The 19,469-nt window shown below is 34.5% G+C and overlaps 1 protein-coding gene across 1 annotated transcript in view; it reads left to right on the top strand.

The window, feature by feature from the left end:
- Positions 1–19,469, top strand: part of COL19A1 (collagen type XIX alpha 1 chain) — a 299,548-nt gene that overhangs the window by 46,067 nt on the left and 234,012 nt on the right. The window contains exons 7-9 of the mRNA XM_008684899.2: positions 8,231–8,311; positions 12,915–13,040; positions 14,116–14,178. Coding sequence (XP_008683121.1) covers positions 8,231–8,311; positions 12,915–13,040; positions 14,116–14,178 — 270 coding nt within the window. The remainder of the gene's footprint in view (positions 1–8,230; positions 8,312–12,914; positions 13,041–14,115; positions 14,179–19,469) is intronic.

Consider the following 19,469-nt stretch of genomic DNA (forward strand, 5'->3'; position numbering starts at 1 on the left):
AAGAGCAGTAAAATCAATTATATCTATGAAAATCAGTCAAGGGATTCACAAAATAAAAGGATGTAAAGTATAACATCATTTACCTAAAATGTGACAACCATCAACTTAATATAGACTGTATATGCATAATATGTTATATACAAACCTAATAGTAACCACAAATCAAAAACCACTAATAGATATGCAAAAAATAAAAAGAAAGGAATCCATATGTATCACTAAAGAAAGCCAGCAAACTAAGAAAGAATAAAGCAAGAGAAGAAAAGAACAGAGAAGAACTACAAAAAAAATCATAAAACAAATAATAAAATGGCAATAAGTACCTACCTATCAATAATTATTTTGAATTTAAGTGGACTAAATGCTCCAATAAAAAAAATAGGGTGATGGAATGGATAAAAAAACAAGATGAATCTATATACTGCCTATAAGAAACTCACTTCAAACCCAAAGACACGTGAAGAATGAAAGTGAGAAGGAATGGAAAAGCATTTACCATGCAAGCAGAAGTGAAAAGAAAGATAACAATATTTATATCAGACAAATTAGACTTTAAAACAAAGACTGTAACAAGAGACGAAGAAGGATACTATATAATTTTAGAAGGAATAATCCAACAAGAAGATATAACAACTGCAAATATTTATGCACCCAATATGGGAGATCCCAAATACATAAAGCAGCTCATCACAAACATAAAGGAAGTAATTGATAGTAATACAATAATAATAGAGAACATTAACACCCCACTTTCTGTTTGGATGAATAGATCATCCAAACAGAAAATTAGCAAGGAAATGGGTTTGAATGACACATTGGACCTGATAGATCTAACAGATATATTCAGAACATTCCATCCTAAAACAGGAGAATACACATTCTTTTCAAGTGCACATGCAACATTCTCCAAAATAGATCACATATTAGGCCACAAAATAAATCTCAACAAATTAAAAAAGATCAAAGTCATACCATACATCTTTTCTGACTACGGTGCTATGAAACTAGAAATCAACCACAAGAAAAAATGTGGAAAAACACGAATACATGAAGGTTAAATAACATGCTACTGAAAAATGAATGGGTCAACCAAGAAATCAAAGAGGAAATTAAAAAATACATGGAGACAAATGAAAATGAAAACACAACAGTCCAAAATCTTTGCAATGTAGTAAAGCAGTTTTAAGAGGGAAGTTTATAGCAGTACAGGCCTATCTCAAAAAATGTCAAATAAACAACCTAACCTTACAACTAAAGGAGCTAGAAAAAGAACAAACAAAACCCAAAAGCAGCAGAAGGAAGAAAATAATAAATATTAGAGCAGAAATACATGAAATAGAAACTAAAAAAAACAACAGAATAGATCAATGAAACCAGGAGCTGGTTCTTGGAAAAGATCAACAGAATTGATAACCTCTAGTCAGACTCATAAAGAAAGAGAGAGAGAGAATGGACTCAAACAAAATCAAATGAAAAAGGAGAAATAAAAACTGACACCACAGAAATACAAATGATTGTAAGAGAATATTATGAAGAATCATATGCCACATATTGGACAACTGGAAGAAATCAATAAATTCTTAGAAAATTATAACTCCCAAAACTGAAGTAGGAATAGAAAATTTGAATAGACCAATTACCAGCAATGAAATTGAATCAGTAATCAAGAAACCCACCCCCCAAAAAAGGTCCAGGCCCAGACTACCTCACAGGTGAATTCAGCATTTAAAGAGTTAATACTGTCTCTTCTCTAACTATTGCAAGAAACAGAAGAGGAAAGAAATCTTCCAAATTCATTCTATGAGAGCATTACTGTAAAAACAAAAGCAGATAAAGACACTACAAAAAAAGGGAACAAGGTAATGCTGTCCTCATAGAATGAGTTTGGAAGTTTTCCTTCCATCTCTATTTTTTGAAACAGCTTCAGTAGAATAGGTATTATTTCTTCCTTAAATGTTTGGTAGAATTCCCTGGGAAGTCATCTGGCCCTGGACTCTTGTTTTTTTTGGGAGGGTTTTGATTACTGCTTCAATTTCCTTGCTGATTATTGGTCTGTTCAGATTTTCTACCTCTTCCTGTTTCAGTCTTGGTAGTTTATAAGTTTCCAGAAATGGACCATCAACTCTATGGTCAACTAATCTTCGACAAAGCAGGAAAGAATATCCAATGGAAAAAAGGCAGTCTCTTCAATAAATGGTGCTGAGAAAATTGGACAGCCACATGCAGAAGAATGAAATTGGACCATTCTCTTAGACCATACACAAAGATAAACACTAAATGGATGAAAGACCTAAATCTGAGACAGGAATCCATCAAAATCCTAGAGGAGAACACAGGCAGTAACCTCTTGGACCTCAGCCAAAGCAACTTCTTGCAAGACACGTCTCTAAGGGCAAAGGAAACAAGAGCAAAAATGAAAGAAAAAAAATGGGACTTCATCAAAATAAAGAGCTTCTGTACAGCAAAGGAAACAGTCAACAAAACTAAAAGGCAACCTATGAAATGGGAGAGGATATTTGCAAATGACATAGCAGATAAAGGGCCAGTTATCCAAGATCTGTAAAGAACTTCTCAAACTCAACACCCAAAAAACAAGTAATCCAATCAAGAAATGGGCAGGAGAATGAACAGACACTTCTCCAAAGAAGATATACAAACGGTCAACAGACACATGAAAAAAATGCTTCATATCACTTGCCATCAGGGGAATACAAATCAAAACCACAATAAGATACCACCTTACACCAGCTAGAATGGCTAAAATTAACAAGACAGGGAACAACAAATATTGGCGAGGATGTGGAGAAAGGGGAACCCAATTACACTTGGTGGGAATGCAAGCTGATATAGCCACTCTGGAAAACAGTATGGAGGTTCCTGAAGAAGTTAAAAATAGAGCTACCCTACAACCCAGTAATTGCACTACTGCATATTTACCCCAAGATACACATGTAGTGAAAAGAAGGGGCACATCCCAATGTTCATAGCAGCAATGTCCATAATAACCAAACTGTGGAAGGAGCCAAGATGTCCTTCAACAGATGAATGGATAAAGATGTGGTTCATATATACAATGGAATATTACTAAGCCATCAGAAAGGATGAATACCTACCATTTACATCTACATGGCTTGAACTGGAGCCATGTTAAGTGAAGTAAGTCAAACAGAGAAAGACAATTATCATATGGTTTCACTCATATGTGGAACATAAGGAATAGCACAGAGGATCATAGGGTAAGGGAGGGAAAACTGAATGGGAAGAAATCATAGAAGGAGACAAGCCATGAGGGACTCTTGACTCTGGTAAACAAACTGAGGGTTGTGGAAAGGGAGGTGGGTGGAAGGATGGGGTAACTGGGTGATAGGCATTAAGGAGGGCACGTGATGTGATGAGCACTGGGTGTTATATGCAACTAATGATCATTGAACACTACATCAAAAACTAATGATGTACATATGTTGGCTAATTGAATTTAAATTAGAAAAATTTTTTAAAAAGAACTATAGGCCAATATCTCTGATGAACAAAGGTAGAAAAATCCTCAAAATCATTCACCACGATCAAGTAGGTTTTATTCCTGGGATGCAAGAGTGGTTCGATATTTGCAAGTCAATGAATATGATACATCACATCAACAATAGAAAGGATAAAAAACATAGGATCATTTTAATAGATGCAGAAAAAGTATTTGACAAAGTAAACATCTATTCATGATAAGAAACCCTCAACAAAGTAGGTTTAGAAGGAATAAACCTCAACACAATAAAGGCCACATATGACAAACCCACCTTGTGCATCATACTTAATTGGAAAAACTGAGAGCTGTTCTTCTCTCTCAGGAACAACACAAAGCTGTCTACTCTCACCGCTTTTATCAACATAGTTCTGGAAGTCCTAGTTACAGCAACCAGACAAGGAAAAAGAATAAAAGGCATCCAAATTGGTAAAGAAAAAGTAAAACTTTCACTATTTGCAGATGACATGATACTATATATAGAAAACCCCAAAGACTCCACCAAAAATCTATGAGAACTGATAAATGAATTCAGTATGGTTACAGGATACAAAATCAACATATAGAAATCCATTGCATTTTTGTATGTTAATAATGAAGTAGCTGACAGAGAAATTAAGAAAACATTCCCATTTACAATTGCACCAAAGTAATAAGATTCCTAGGAATCAACTTAAGCAAGGAGGTGAAACACTTGAACTCTGAAAACTATAAAACATTGACGAAAGAAATTGAAGATGTTCCAAACAAATAAAGATATCCATGCTCATGGACTGGAAGAAAATGTATTTTTACAATTTCTGTACTGCCAAAAGCAATCTGCAGATTTAATGCAATCCCTGTCAAAATACCAACAGCACTTTTCACAGAACTAGAACAAATAATCCTAAAATTTGTGCAAAAACAGAAAAGTCCCTGAATACCCAAAGCAATCTTGAAAAAGAACTTGGAGGTTATCAAAATCCCAGATTTCAAGATATACTACAAAGCTATCGTAATCAAAACGGTTTGGTATAGGCAAAAAAATAGACACATAGATCAATAGAATAGAATAAAAAGCCCAGAAATAAACCCACAACTATATGGTCAATTAATCTTCAACAAAGAGGCAAGAGGTTGTAATGGGGAAAAGACAACATCTTCAACAAATGGTGTTGGGAAAACTGGACAGCCACAGGCAAAAGAATGAAATTGAACCACTTTCTTTTTTTTTTTTTTTTTAAGATTTTATTTATTTATTCAACAGAGATAGAGACAGCCAGCGAGAGAGGGAACACAAGCAGGGCGAGTGGGAGAGAAAGAAGCAGGCTCACAGCGGAGGAGCCTGATGTGGGGCTCGATCCCATAACGCCGGGATCATGCCCTGAGCCAAAGGCAGACGCTTAACCGCTGTGCCACCCAGGTGCCCTGAAATTGAACCACTTTCTTAAACCATACATAAAAATAAACTGAAAATGGATTAGGACTGAAATGTGAGACCTGAAACAATAAAAATCCTAGAAGAGAGCACAGGCAGTAATTTCTTCTTCCATAACAACTTTTTTTCCAGATAGGTCTTCTGAGGCAAGGGAAACAGAAGCAAAAATAAACTATTGAGATTTCATTTAAAGAAAAGCTTCTGCGCAGCAAAGGAAATCATCAACAAAACTCAAGGACAACCTATTGAATGGGAGTAGATATTTGCAAATGACATATCTGATAAAGAGTTAGTATCCAAAATATGTAAAGAATTTATCAAACTCAACACCCAAAAAACAAATAATCCAATTTAAAAAATGGGCAGAAGACATGAACAGGCATTTCTCCAAAGAAGAAATACAGATGGCCAACAGACATATGAAAACATGCTCAACATCACTCATCATCAGGGAAAAGCAAATCAAAACCACAATGAGATATCACCTCACACCTGTCAGAATCACTAAAATAAAAAACACAAGAAACCACATGTGTTGGTGAGGATGCCAAAAAAAAGGAATCCTTGTACACTGGTGGAAATGCAAACTCATGCAGCCACTGAGGAAAATAGTATGGAAGTTCTTTAAAAAATTAAGACTAGAACTACTTTATATATATATATGAATATATATGAATATATGTATGTATATATGAATATATTAGAATATATATGAATATATATTAGCATGCATATATTAATATATATTAGAATATATATATATTAGAATATATATCTATCCTATTCTCTCTTTCCATATATATATTCCATGAACATATATATTAGAACCATATATATATATATATGTGCACACATAAAATGGAATATTAGTCACACAAAAAAATGAAATCTTGGCATTCACTACAACATGGATGGATCTAGAGGGTATAATGCTAAGTGAAATAAGTTAGAGGAAGGCAAATACCATATGATCTCACTCATGTAAAATTTAAGAAACAAAAACAAACAAAGAAAGAAAAAAAGAGGCAAACTAAGAAACAGACTCTTAACTGTAGAGAAGAAACTGATGGTTACCAGAGGGGAGGTGGATGGGTGATAGGTGAAATAGGTGAAGGGCATTAATAGTACATTTACCATGATGAACACTGAGTAATGTATAGAATTGTTGAATCACTATATTCTACATCTAAAACTAATACAACACTATATGTTAACTATACTAGAATTAAAATTTTAAAAAATAAATGAAAAAAAGACAAAAATTAAAAAAAATAAAGCCATATTATTATGCATGCAGCTTATTTATGAGATGGTGTTTGAGTTAAGCAAATAAAATACATATTTTATTCTATAAAGACTCTTAGTCTTACTGAAAGTTTCAGTGGACTAATTTTTCATCATCTCCATGTAAGCTCTATGATTCATAAGATCTATTGTAATATGAAAATGTTTTATTTACTCTGGATGTGTGGTATTGAAAAAATTTCTAACAATTGGGTTTTATTTTATGTATACTACCTAGTTACTTTTGTGAGAAAGAAATAGGTGACAAAACTGATACACAGGATTTTTTTTTTTTTAACAAATTCTGTCTGACAAGAGCCAGTATAGACTTAACCCTAAATATTGTCCTCATAAAGCGCTGTGTCAGTGAAGGATTCCAGAGCAACTAATGAATAAGAAAGCATCATTAACTGGGATTGAAGTTTCAACGTCATGGTACTTGATTAGTTACTAATCTGTCAAAAATTGATCATCTATCTTCAGTTAACTAAAATAATTCATAAAAAGGGCCTAGTACAGTAGGTGGTACATAATCAAATTTTAATATTTATTGGCTATTTTGAAGACAATGATGTTAAATTAGTTTTAGTTAAGAAGAATATTCATTAATTGGAGTCCCCATTCTTAATTCTACATAATGAATATGTTACTAGGTGGTGTTTCATTTGACTATGCAAGACAATGCATTTAAATTTTATAAACAAAAGTTAACTTCAATACCTTGCAAAAAGTTATAGAAAATAAATAAGTTTCATTTTATCTCAGAATTTTGCATTGGCTGCGAATCTTAGCCTACTCATGAATTCAGAAGATGTCTGGATTTTTTAACACTTTCTATGAGCTGAATTGATTTTGTTCATGTCAGTGCACTGTAGACTAATAGTTAACAGCCATTTTGTTTTTTTTTTTTTTTTCCTTTTTTGCTTTTTTTTGGTATTGGGTAGAATTTCAGAACTCACTGAAGATATCTGCTTTCCATTATGGTAGGATTAATTATTGTAATGTAACAGTTGGATCTTTCTATAGAACATGTTTATTGACATCAAAGTAATACATAGTCTAGCTCTGTAATACTGGGAAGCAGAGGAAGAGGTAGAGAGAGGCAGGGAGAGAAGGGCAGGCAGGAGGAGGAGAGGGGAGAGGAAAGAGGTTGTTCCTGACCTACATGATATGTGACATTATTGTACAATTAATTATTAGTTAAATGATTAAGTTTGCAACCGCAAAGTCACTTAAAATAGCCAATTTACACATCTATCCTACTGAAATTTTTTCAATAGTCTGTAGTATTTATTTCTCACATAGTTGCTTGACCTTGCATTCAAAGGCATGATTGTACTTTTTTGAACTACTTTTTATTTCACATCCAATGCCAAAAAATATGAATCTTCTAAGCAAATAGAAGGAACTGATTATTTTTGTAAATAATTATAAAATTATAAATAAATGTGAGTATTGCTCAGGGTTATCCCAATATAGTACAAAATCTGTAGATATCAGACAGAATCCATAAAATATAGATGAAAACGAAATACTTTTTAAATTTTTACTGAGAAGTGAGCATCTGTTTCAGTGCCTCAGATAAGAACTCTGGAACTACTGAGAAAGCCTTTTCCATTGTGTGTTCATACCTTTGACTTTACTTTTTCTCCAAAATTTTTTACTTTGAAAAATTTCTCATCTTGTAGGCATACATTCTTGTAATCTGTAATAATACCTCTCTTTAATTAAATACTTCTTTGTATGAAATTAGTAGCAAAGATTTGCAGTTGCTTTCATTACCTGATTTCCTTTATCTAGAGATCTATCTCAATAATTGAATCCATGTCTCTTTCTCAAATGGTCCATAAAATCATGAATCCTAAATTAAATAAAAGCATTAAAAGTATCTACCAATAATTTATTTGTATTAGCTTCTTTTATCTTTCCAGTTAAATTACCACAGTTCTTAAGTGCCTACATGTGACTTTCAAGAAAACTAATGATGTGTCTTATTACTACTTTTTTAATAGATTGAACTTCACCAATTTAAAATCTACTGTAACTCAAACTTCATAGCGCAAGAAACATGTTGCGAAATATCGGATACTAAGGTAAGTTAATTTTCTTGGCTTGTGAAGACTATAGAACGCCAGTTGCCTAGTCCATAGAGTGCAAATGTAGGGCAACACTGAATACCGTCTGTTGAAGCCAGGTGAGTAATTTGTTCCAAGTAAGAGACCCCTCATTGTGCTCTCACATAATTTCTTTCTACAATTTGAATCCCAGTGTTTTGTGTTGAACTTTGGAAATGATATGTCCTCACTTTGGACTCAACATATATAAGAGAGAATTTATGACTTTCTCCCTAAACTATGTTCTGACAGTAGCATCATGATTTTCCAGTTGCAGAGAGTTTTACATCTGTGATCATACCTTATTCTTACTCATTTTCCTCTTCTAGCCTGTCATCCATCCTGGACAGTTTTCGTTTATGATAGATTTTTTTTAAGACTTTATTTATTTGAGAGAGAGAGAGTGCATACACAGAGGGGAGGGGCAGAAGAGGGAGAGGGACAAGCAGGCTCCATGATGAACAGGGAGCCCAATGCGGGGCTTGATCCTAGGACCCCGAGATCATTACCTGAGCCAAAGTCAGACTTTAAACTGACTGAGCCACCCAGGCGCCCTGTGATAGATTTTTCATCTTCCTTTTCCTTGTTACTGTCCTAGTCCACCTTTATCTCATGCCTGGATAGTTGCATTATCATGTCAACTGCCTTCCCTGTCTCTAGACCTTTTTCTTTCCAGTGTAACCATAATAAGTCTCTGAATCATTGCTTTATATATGCATTTACTTTCTCTTGCTAAACATTAATTATTCAAAAACATTGATCTTCTAGACATTGTGCCAAAGAACAAGGCAATAACAGACATGAATAAGGCACATTCCCTTCCCTCTATTCATCTCTTTCTCAAAGCTTTTGGTCATTCCTTGTTGGCAACAAAACATAAACTCAGTTACTTAGCCTCCATTCTTTTTTTTTTTTAAAGATTTTATTTATTTATTTGACAGAGATAGAGACAGCCAGCGAGAGAGGGAACACAAGCAGGGGGAGTGGGAGAGGAAGAAGCAGGCTCATAGCGGAGGAGCCTGATGTGGGGCTCGATCCCATAACGCCGGGATCACGCCCTGAGCCGAAGGCAGACGCTTAACCGCTGTGCCACCCAGGCGCCCCACTTAGCCTCCATTCTTAATATTCCCAACCTAACTGTACAACTATTTCTTATACCAATCTTCCATTAAAAAAAAATTCAGTACTTTTTCTATCTCCCATTATAATGGTCATGTGTGCTATCTTATATTATTAGATATAGTTGTATTTTTAATTTATTCAATTGCATTTTAAACTCATTGAGGGTAGTTATACTTTCATGCTCTTCTTTTTTATTCCTAGTGCTTTGTGTGTAGAAGATAGTCAAAACATTATTTCTTGACTTGTTGACTTATCAACCATTAAGGGAGGTAGATGGGACAAACAGGTGTTTAAAAGGGACTAATTCAATAAGTCTTACAGAAAACATATGAAAAGTAAAAGAAAAAGGTAAAAATGTTTTTCTTTGTATTTTAGATTTCCCAGAAGTTCTATACTTACATGAAAATTTTATTGACAGTTTAGTAATTCAAAAATATTTTTAACTTCTGTCACTTACTATGGGTAGTAAAATAATAAAGTGACTGATTCAAAGCATAGCTAAGTTTTTCAAAATTATTTGTTTTGCTTATGTAACTTGGTTTTAGAAAGCATATCTCCAACCCAGTTTATGGCTTTCATTCCAAGTAAAATGAAAGCCAGCCAAATATCTTTCTATAAATATCTAAAAAGATCATTTATGATGCCAATCTACAGACTTGAAATACCTAGACTTCCTGGAACCACATATTTAAATTTTGAAGATGTTAATTCTCTGAAAGTTTAGTTTTTAAATTAACTATTCCTTTAGGATATAAGAGCTCTTAAAATAATAATTTTTCCTGGCTGAAAAGTAACATAACAATGTTTTGATATATCTAAATGCTATATTTTTGACCAGTAGTTTTTACTCTGTATCATCACATAATAGATATTTTCAATTCAAATTATGAGAAAACTGTTTAAGGAAGTATAGGTGATAGATTTAATGGAGTGGTTTGATTATTAAAAGCAATAACATAACCTCACAAATTATGGAAAAAAATTAATCACATCTGAAATGATTATTTAGGAGTTAAAGTGTGGAAAATAAGGTAGGAATTCATCTCTGACTATAGGAAAAAAAAAAAAAAAGCCTGCTTTTTTCCTGCTGATAATTGTTTGAAGGGACATCACCATTCTGTAATGAGTAGCAGAAAATAGAAACATGCTACATTTTACAAATGGGAGTACATAGTTTGGAAGATAAATAATTATGTGAAAGCCCTTTAAGTGTATCTGTTATAATTCTGACACCAACTTTTTTTTAAAAATGTGTTGAATTCAGAAAATTTTAATATACTTGCTTAAACATTTAATTTTATCCTGAAATTTCAAATTAGACATTTTTTGTTATTAATATTTTATAACATGGTCAAGGGTGAAATTTATTTAAGATAATCTGTAAATATACTTCTTTTCTTCTATTAATTAGATTTTCTGTTTCTGTAAAGTTCCATGACTACAGACATAGACAGAAGGAGATAATCAGCAACATTTGTTGAAAATAAATGAGAAATGTGATTAAAATTTGTAAGGCCAATTAACTAAATATGCATCAAATCAAAACCAGAGGTTTTATGAAGGGAAGAGCCCTTACTTGTACAATTTTATGTTCCCTTTAGGCACTTTTTGGAGAGTGTGGAAAGTTTTATAGTGAATCCTGAGACATAGTTATAAAGTTATTTAAATCCCCAGTTTAATATAGTAAATTAGTTACCCAGACCAAAATTGTGAACTCAAATTTGGTCTTGGTCATCTAAGTGGTAACTGGTTGGTTAGAACAGGAAGTTGCTGAAAAATCATATCAAATCATAGATAAATGGACTATTCTGGTGATAATCATGTTTCATTCTAATATGACCTTTAGACTTGTGGGCTCGGAAACTTATTAAGATAACAGAATAGCTAATTATTAAATCTGGAGAAAGTAAATGTGATAGATGTAAATGTGCTGGACCAAGGAAACTAGTCCCAGTGTTTCTGGGTGTTATTTTTCTTACAGTTTTTATTGTTTTCACGAGCATTAGAGTGCTACCCATTTTTTTCAAAAGAATTTTTTGTTTTAAAAATTATGTATGTTGGGGTGCCTGGGTGGCTCATTCAGTTGAGTGTCTGCCTTTGGCTCAGGTCATGATCCCAAGGTCCTAGGATTGAGTCCCACATGGGGCTCCTTGCTCAGTGGGGAGCCTGCTTCTCGCCCTCTCTCTGCTGCTCCCCCTACTTGTGCTCTCTCTCTCTCCATCAAATAAATAAATAAAATCTTTTAAAAAAATTATGTTTGTTTATTATAGAAAATTTGGAAAATACAGCCAAATTCGAAGAAGGAAGTAATTATCAACTGTAGTCTTACCATAATAAATAACCACTGACAATCTTTTTGTTTTGTATCCTGATAATACTTTTCCAAGCATATATGATTCGTAGCATACAAAGTAATGTCTAAACCCTTTCCCCTAAATTGCAAATTCAGAGTTATGAAATTGCAGGTTTGTAAAATTACAAATTCAGAGTTACAAACCGTGGTGAGGAGCCTGTTAAATGATGTGGAGAGGAAGGGATGCATTTATTTATCCTCCCTGTCTGGATTTATTTTTGAGAGGAAAAAAAAGTTCATTGTTTTGTGACTAAGTTTTACTTCATGTTATCCCACATGTTCTGAATCCACTGCTTAAGTATAAAATTCACCACTTGTCTGTTATAGTGGAGACGTTTTAATAACTTTAAAGGACAATGGACTTTAAAGACCAAGACTAGTATATACTTTAAATATATACCATCCTGGAGTATTAAAAGAATATATTTGCTACTTTTACATGCCTTTACAATCGTCTTGTTGGAGTAAATGATGTTCTAAAAGTTCAAGTTGCTTGCTTTTATTTTTTTTTAAACCTCTCTAAGTATTTTATTTTATTTATTTATTTTTAAGATTTAAAAAAAAAAATTTGACAGAGAGAGAGAGAGAGCACACAATCAGGGGGAGAAGGAGAGGAGGAAGCAGGCTCCCTGCTGAGCAGGGAGCCTGATGCAGGACTCGATCCCATGAGCATGGGATCATGACCTGAGCCGAAGGCAGACGCTTAACTGACTGAGCCACCCAGGCATCCTGCTTTCTTTGATTTTAAATTTTGTTCCACAAACACATACACAGGTGTAACATGTATAACTATTTTATTGTAACAAAGCAGTTATTGTGAATGTTTGATGTTACTGTACTCATCATGAAGTCATTTATAAAAGCTTTAGAATTCCTCAACAAACCAATATTTTAGTGCATTTCTAGCATGTTGTCAGTGTAATAAAACGCATCGGGGGCCTAGTGAAAGAGCAAAGGCATTATAAACTTTCACATACCAGTGTCAACTTTGGGCTCCTTAGAAGGCAGTTCTTGCAGGCAATTTGAGTCATCCCGAGTTTGGTGGGAGCCAGTATTTGGGATGTTAGCATGTTTGGAATGGACCCTAATCATTTCTCTGGATTTTAGTGTCCAGAGCAGGATGGCTATGGAAGTACTGCATCATCATTGCTACCCGCTCACGCCAGTAAAATGTCTGCCTATCTGCCAGCAAAGCAGGAACTTCAAGACCGGTGCCAGTGCATTCCAAACAAGGTTTGCTTGTGTTAATCTATGCCCACTGAAAAGCCATGACACAGATTGAGCCAGGCCCCTTGGATGTGGCCCTGGTGCACAGACTGTGTCTTGACCTTTAGTGCTAGTTGAATCAAACACATAAGCCACTCTGTCACTGGGGTGGGTTAAGAGAAGGGAATTGGGGATAGGATTTCCTGGATTTTTTTTCTGGATAGTTCTGAAGCCATCAGACTTTCTTTCCAGGCTGTGAATTAGAATGGATAGAAAGGTAAAGGGGGGACCCTCCTGGACAACAGACAAATATTGAGTACTTAACATATGCCTGGAATAGGCTTCTGCTCTGGATGTTCACAGTTGAAGAAAACAGAGCCTGCTCTTTAACACACAGATACTCTGTATAGTATTTCTTTGATGTGTGCTGATACTCTAGGAAATAGGCAAAGAATATTACTTAAAGAATTTGCTTCATTTGTACCAGTATGGTCCCCTGGTCAGGAAGAGTGGTCCTGTGAACCTACATAAACTTCTTCTATGAATGTTAATGGCAGTCAAGAGGCTGTGCTACAAGGAGGCTAAGTGATTTCTTGATGGTGTTCCTCTATGCTCATACCTGAGGAAAGGAAAAGGAAAAGAAAAACTTGCCCTGGTTCCTAGAGCAGAATGTTTCCTAGCATTGTGACTTACTGCATGCCCTTAGAGACTTAACACATCCGGCCGCCACTTCACTCCTGGCTGGACGAATAGATATGGGGGTGAGGTAAAAGTTTAGAGGAACCTTACATTTCTTCTAGCGACCACTACTGTATCATAAGCTCCATGAGAAAGGCAAGTACAAGGTGCAGGGGCCATAGAGGAGCACCACGTGTCCCAGTCCGTGGAAAGTCTCATGGAGGAGATGATGCCAAATGGCATTTGGAAGAGGGAGGGTACTGAGCCTCCTGAGGAAGGGAAGGGCATTCTAGCAGAGGGACCAACATCAGCTCAGGGGAGAGCAAAGCTTTATCCTACTATTGTCACCTTTATATGTATAAACTATTAGTCTTTAGCTCAATGTGACAGACTGTTTGATAACACAGGATTCATTTTTGCTCAGGGAGAAGTGGGATTACCAGGAACTCCAGGCTCACCTGGTCAGAAAGGGGATAAAGGAGAACCGGTAAGATACCTCAAAACACTGTCAGGATGAAAGTGGATTTTTTTCAAAAGCGACTTAAAAATGTATCCGTCTCATATCTCTATGTCCCATACAAATGCACATTTCCGTTAAAGGCTATTAAGGACTATATTTAAGTGCTGGTTGCTGAAATAAGGAAGACTACATCAGCATTCAAATCTGCTTTTGAGTTCCCATTAGAACTAAAATTTGAAAAGATGCGGAAACCCACATCTTTGTATTTATAAACTTTAAGCAAAATTGTAAAGTAAGAAAGTTTATTTTTCTGTCGTGCCCTAGCCTTCTCTAGCATTCTGTTCTCCAAATACTTGAACTCTTGTTTCTCTTGTGTGCCAATGGATCCCCACTAAAGATTATTTTTTAGCTTCCTATCATTTGTTTGTTTATTTATCTATTTATTTTATTTTTTAAAAAATTTTACCCCCTTCACCCATTTCTCCAACCTCCAATCCCTACCTCTGGTAACCGGCAGTCTGTTCTCTGTATCTATGAGCTTGGTTTTCTTTTTTTCTTCTTTTCTTTTTTCTTTCTTCTTTCTTCTCTTCTCTTCTCTTCTCTTCTCTTCTCTTCTCTTCTCTTCTCTTCCTCTCTCCCTCTCCCTCTCCCTCTCCCTCTCCCTCCCTCTCTCTTTTATTTCCTCCATATATATGAGAGATCATATAGTATTGGTTTTTCACTGTCTGGCTTATTTCACATACTTAATATTAATGCCTTTGAGGTCCATCCATGTTGTCATAAATGGCAAGACTTTATCCTTTTTTATGGCTGAATAATATTCTAGTGTGTGTGTGTGTGTGTGTGTGTGTGTGTGTGTGCATGTATGTGTATCACATCTTCTTTATCCATTCATTCATTGATGGACACTTAAATTGTTCCCATATCTTGGCTACTGTAGATAATACTGCAATGAATGTGGAAGTGCATATATCTTTTCGAGTGAATGTTATTTTCTTCAGATAAATACCCAAAAGTGGAATTCCTGGATCATATTTTATTTTTAATTTTTTGAAGAATGTCCATACTGTTTTCCATAATGGCTGTATAATTTACCTTCCCACCAACAGTGCTGAAGTTTTCTCTCTCTCCACAACCTCACAAACACTTGTTATTGCTTGTATTTTTAATGATAGCTGTTCTAACAGATGTGAGGTGATATCTCATTGTGGTTTTGATTTGTTATTTCCTTGATAATTAATGATGGCATGCTTGTCTAATTTTGATATGAGAGTAACGCTGGCCTCATAAAATGGGTTTGGAAGAGTTCTCTATTATTATATTTTTTGGAAGAGTTTGAGAAGGGCTGATGTTAATTCTTCTTTGGATGTTTGGTAGAATTTACCAGTGAAGCTCTCTGGTCCTGTAGTTTTGTTTATTGGGATATTTTTGATTAATGATTCAATCTCATTATTATTAATTAGTCTGCTCGGATTTTCTGTTTATTATGATTCAGTCTTGGTAGGAGGTATTTTTCTAGGAATTAATCCATTTCTTCTAGGTTGTCCACTTTGTTGACATATCATTGTTCATAGTAGTCTCATGACCCCTTCTATTTCTGTGGTATCAGTTTAAATTCTTTTTCATTTTTGATTTTGAGTCCTCCCTTTTTTTTTTCTTAATGAGTCTACTTAAGAGTTGTCAAATTTGTTTCTCTTTCAAAGAACCACCTCTTAGTTTCATTGATCTCTATTATGTTTTTAGTCTCCATTTAATTTATTTCTGTGGTACGCTTCGTTATTTCTTTCCTTCTAACTTTGGGCTTTTTTTTTTTTTTCCCTCTAGTTCCTTGAGGTGTAAAGTTAGGTTGTTTATTTGAGACTTTTCTTGTCAGTTGTGGTAGGCATTTATCATTATGAACTTCCCTTTTAGAATTCCTTTTGCCGTATCCCACAATTTGGTGTGCTATATTTACATTTTCATTTGTCTCAGGTATTTTTTTTATTTCTTTTTTGATTTTTCTTTAACCCATTGATTATTCAATAGCATGTTGTTTAATGTCCACTTATTTGTAAATTTTCCAGTTTTTTTTCATGTAATTGATTTCAAATTTCATACCATTGTGATTGGAAGAGATGTTTGATACAATGTCAGTTTCTTAAGTTTTTTTTCATTTCAAGTTTTTATTTAAATTATAGTTAATTAGCATATAGGGTAATATTGGTTTCAGGAGTAGAATTCAGTGATTCATCACTTATATATAACACCCAGTGTTCATCACAACAAGTGCCCTCTTTAGTACTCATCACCCATGTAGCCCATTTAGTCCATCTAAAGCCTCCCTCCCTCCATAACCCTAAGTTTGTTCTCTATAGTTAAGAGTGTCTTATGGTTTGCTTCTCTCTCTCTTTTTTTCCTTCCCCTATGTTCATCTGTTTCATTTCTTAAATTCTACATATGAATGAAATCATATAATCTTTGTCTTTCTCTGAGTGACTTATTTCACTTAGCATAATACACTCTAGCTCCATCCACATCATTGCAAATGGCAAGGGTTCATTCTTTCTGATGGCTGAGTAATATTCCAGTGTGTGTGTGTGTGTGTGTGTGTGTGTGCGCGTGTGTGCACCACATCTTCTTTATCCATTCATCATTCAGTGACCTTTGGGCTCTTTCCATAATTTGGCTATTGTTGATAATGCTGCTATAAACATGGGGGTGCATGAGCACCTTTGAATCAGTATTTTTGTATCCTTTTGGTAAATACTCATTATCAGGGAAATACGAAGAGTTTCTTAAATTTATTAAGATTGGTTTTGTAGCCTAACATTTGATCTATCTTTTTTTTTTTTTAAAGATTTTATTTATTTATTTGAGAGACAGAGACAGAGATAGCGACAGAGCTAGCAAGAGAGAGCAGGAACAGGGAGGAGAGGGAGAAGCAGGCTCCCTGCTTAGCAGAGAGCCTGATGCAGGGCTTGATCCCAGGACCCTGGTATCATGACCTGAGCTGAAGACCTAACTGACTGAGCCACCCAGGTGCCCCACATTTGATCTATCTTAAAAAATGTTCCATGTGTACCCGAGAAGAATATATATTTTGTTGCTTTTGAATGAAATGTTCTGATCCTGGTGGATAATGCTTTCACTTTATTCTTGAATTCATTTTACTAGTGTTTGGTTGAGAATTCTTGCATTTATGTTTATCAGGGATATTGGCTTATAATTAACTTTTCTTGTGACTTCTCTTGTCTGCTGATGGATCCCCACTGAAAATTCTTCCTTAGCTCCCAACCCTTTTCCTAAATAGCACACCTTTGTTGAACTAATTTTAGGCAATATCCTATGCTTAGAGATTTGCCTTTCCCTTCTCCCTACCATATCAAAATTTAAGTGTTCCATTTTCCACTTTTTAATGTTGTATCTTTTGTTAGCCAACTTGATAAATTAATTTGTGCTAAGTTTAGGAGTTGATTTTTCACCTTTCCAAGGTGAAACAGATTTGAATTCCATTCATGCCTTAACTTGGAAGTCCATGGTTCTAAATTAGCAACACAATCTAAATGGCCTCCTTATTTTAAAAGGTAGGAGACTGATGTTTGAGAAATGACTGATCCTTTTAAGTTGCAGAGCAAGCTTCAACAAAGGCTTCATAGGTATTTGACTCCCAAAGGAAGGTCTGCCTATTGTGGCTTTCATGGGAACTTTAGGCACTTTAGCAAGTGTTTGAGAGAATTTTGAGGTGTGATGGAGCATTTATTTTTGCCCTTTAAATCAAATTACTTGGGATAACTTTGCTTAATGCCATTATATGAAAACTTAAAATAGTTAAACAATATCTAGTCCTAAGGACTACTTCAATCAAACTAAACATATAAATCATTACAGCAATAGCTAGTATTTATTGAGTACTTACCATGTGCCAGACTCACTGGGAAGAGTGATTTAGATAAATTATCTTTTTGATTCTTAAAACTTTTCATGTTAAGTATTGGTATTACTATTTCATAGAAGGCAAAACCAAAGTTTAGGGAGGTTAAATTATTGCCCAAGGCCACATGGGGAATGGTCAAGCTGGGATCAGAACCTAGACAAGTCAAATCCAGTTTGCATTTTGAAGGTTGCTCTATATTTGAAAAGCTCTTCAGTATTATTTGTGTTCTTTGATCATGGCACTTCCACTTGAAATATCTTGTTTTATCCTTATAACTTCATAAAGAATTTCAACCCAATATTTTTATCCTCATTTTGCAGCTGAGAGAACTATGCATGGGTAGAATGGTGTGCCCATGGTAACATAATTAAGAGGACTCATAAAGTAGAAAAGATCTGGATTAATCCCAACTCTTCTCAGGTTAGCAGTGTGAGCTTGGCCAAGCCACCTAGTCTCTTTATGCTTCATTTCCCTCATCTGTAAATGAGGGCATATCATCTATCAGTTCTACCTATATTGTAAGGCTGACACAAAGTACTTTGAAAACACATTTCTGTCTTACTTGTTGGTGATTGTGAGGTGATACACATTACCATTTTTTAACTTGAATTTCCCATTCTTTCCCTTACCAGTTCTATCAGTTTAAGATTACTGGCAATGGAAGAAATTCCACATGTCACTTTTGGAAGGAGTAAAATACTTTAAAAATATCCCTGTCTCTTTTAAAAAACATTAAGTAAATATTAAGAAAATCATTAAATCGCCTTTAAATGATTTTTTTTAAAAGATTAGGTATTAAGACTCTCTTGTTAAAGCATATGCCTTTTAAAGACTCATTCTTTCCTCCATACTCTTTAATCATATAGTAGATGCCTCTTTTAACATCTAAATATTTATTTTTCTTTTATTCATTAATACATCAGCAACAATTTATTGAGTTCCTGTTATAATAAAAAGTGTGCTAAGTTCTGGAGCTATAGCAGTAGTGAGAAAACTAGGCTTACTCTCACTGAGTTTATAATCTAGGGATTATTTGTTCAAGGAATCTTCCTTCCCTTTGTAGGAAGAAAACCAAGAGAAAAGGACTAGGAAGGAATTAGTAAAAATTATAATTATTGGCAAATTTATTGTATTCCAAATCTATAAAATATACAAAAATGTACCCTAGAGTTACAGTGTATTATATAACTTACCATTTAAGATATATTTTTAAAATATTAGCATTGGTTTTAATTTCCAGACTATACAAAACTCATAATTGCAAGTGATTTTAGTGGCCAGGTAAAAAGAGCTGGGATAAAATAAATTGATGATCTACAAAACAAGACAAATAATTAATTTGTATATCCTTTTATTTTTTCAATATAAGCACCAGCATTTGATTAAACCAGCATAGCCCTTGCTG

Source organism: Ursus maritimus, unplaced genomic scaffold (assembly GCF_017311325.1).
Source record: "Ursus maritimus isolate PB19 unplaced genomic scaffold, ASM1731132v1 scaffold_29, whole genome shotgun sequence".
Classification (NCBI taxonomy): domain Eukaryota; kingdom Metazoa; phylum Chordata; class Mammalia; order Carnivora; family Ursidae; genus Ursus; species Ursus maritimus.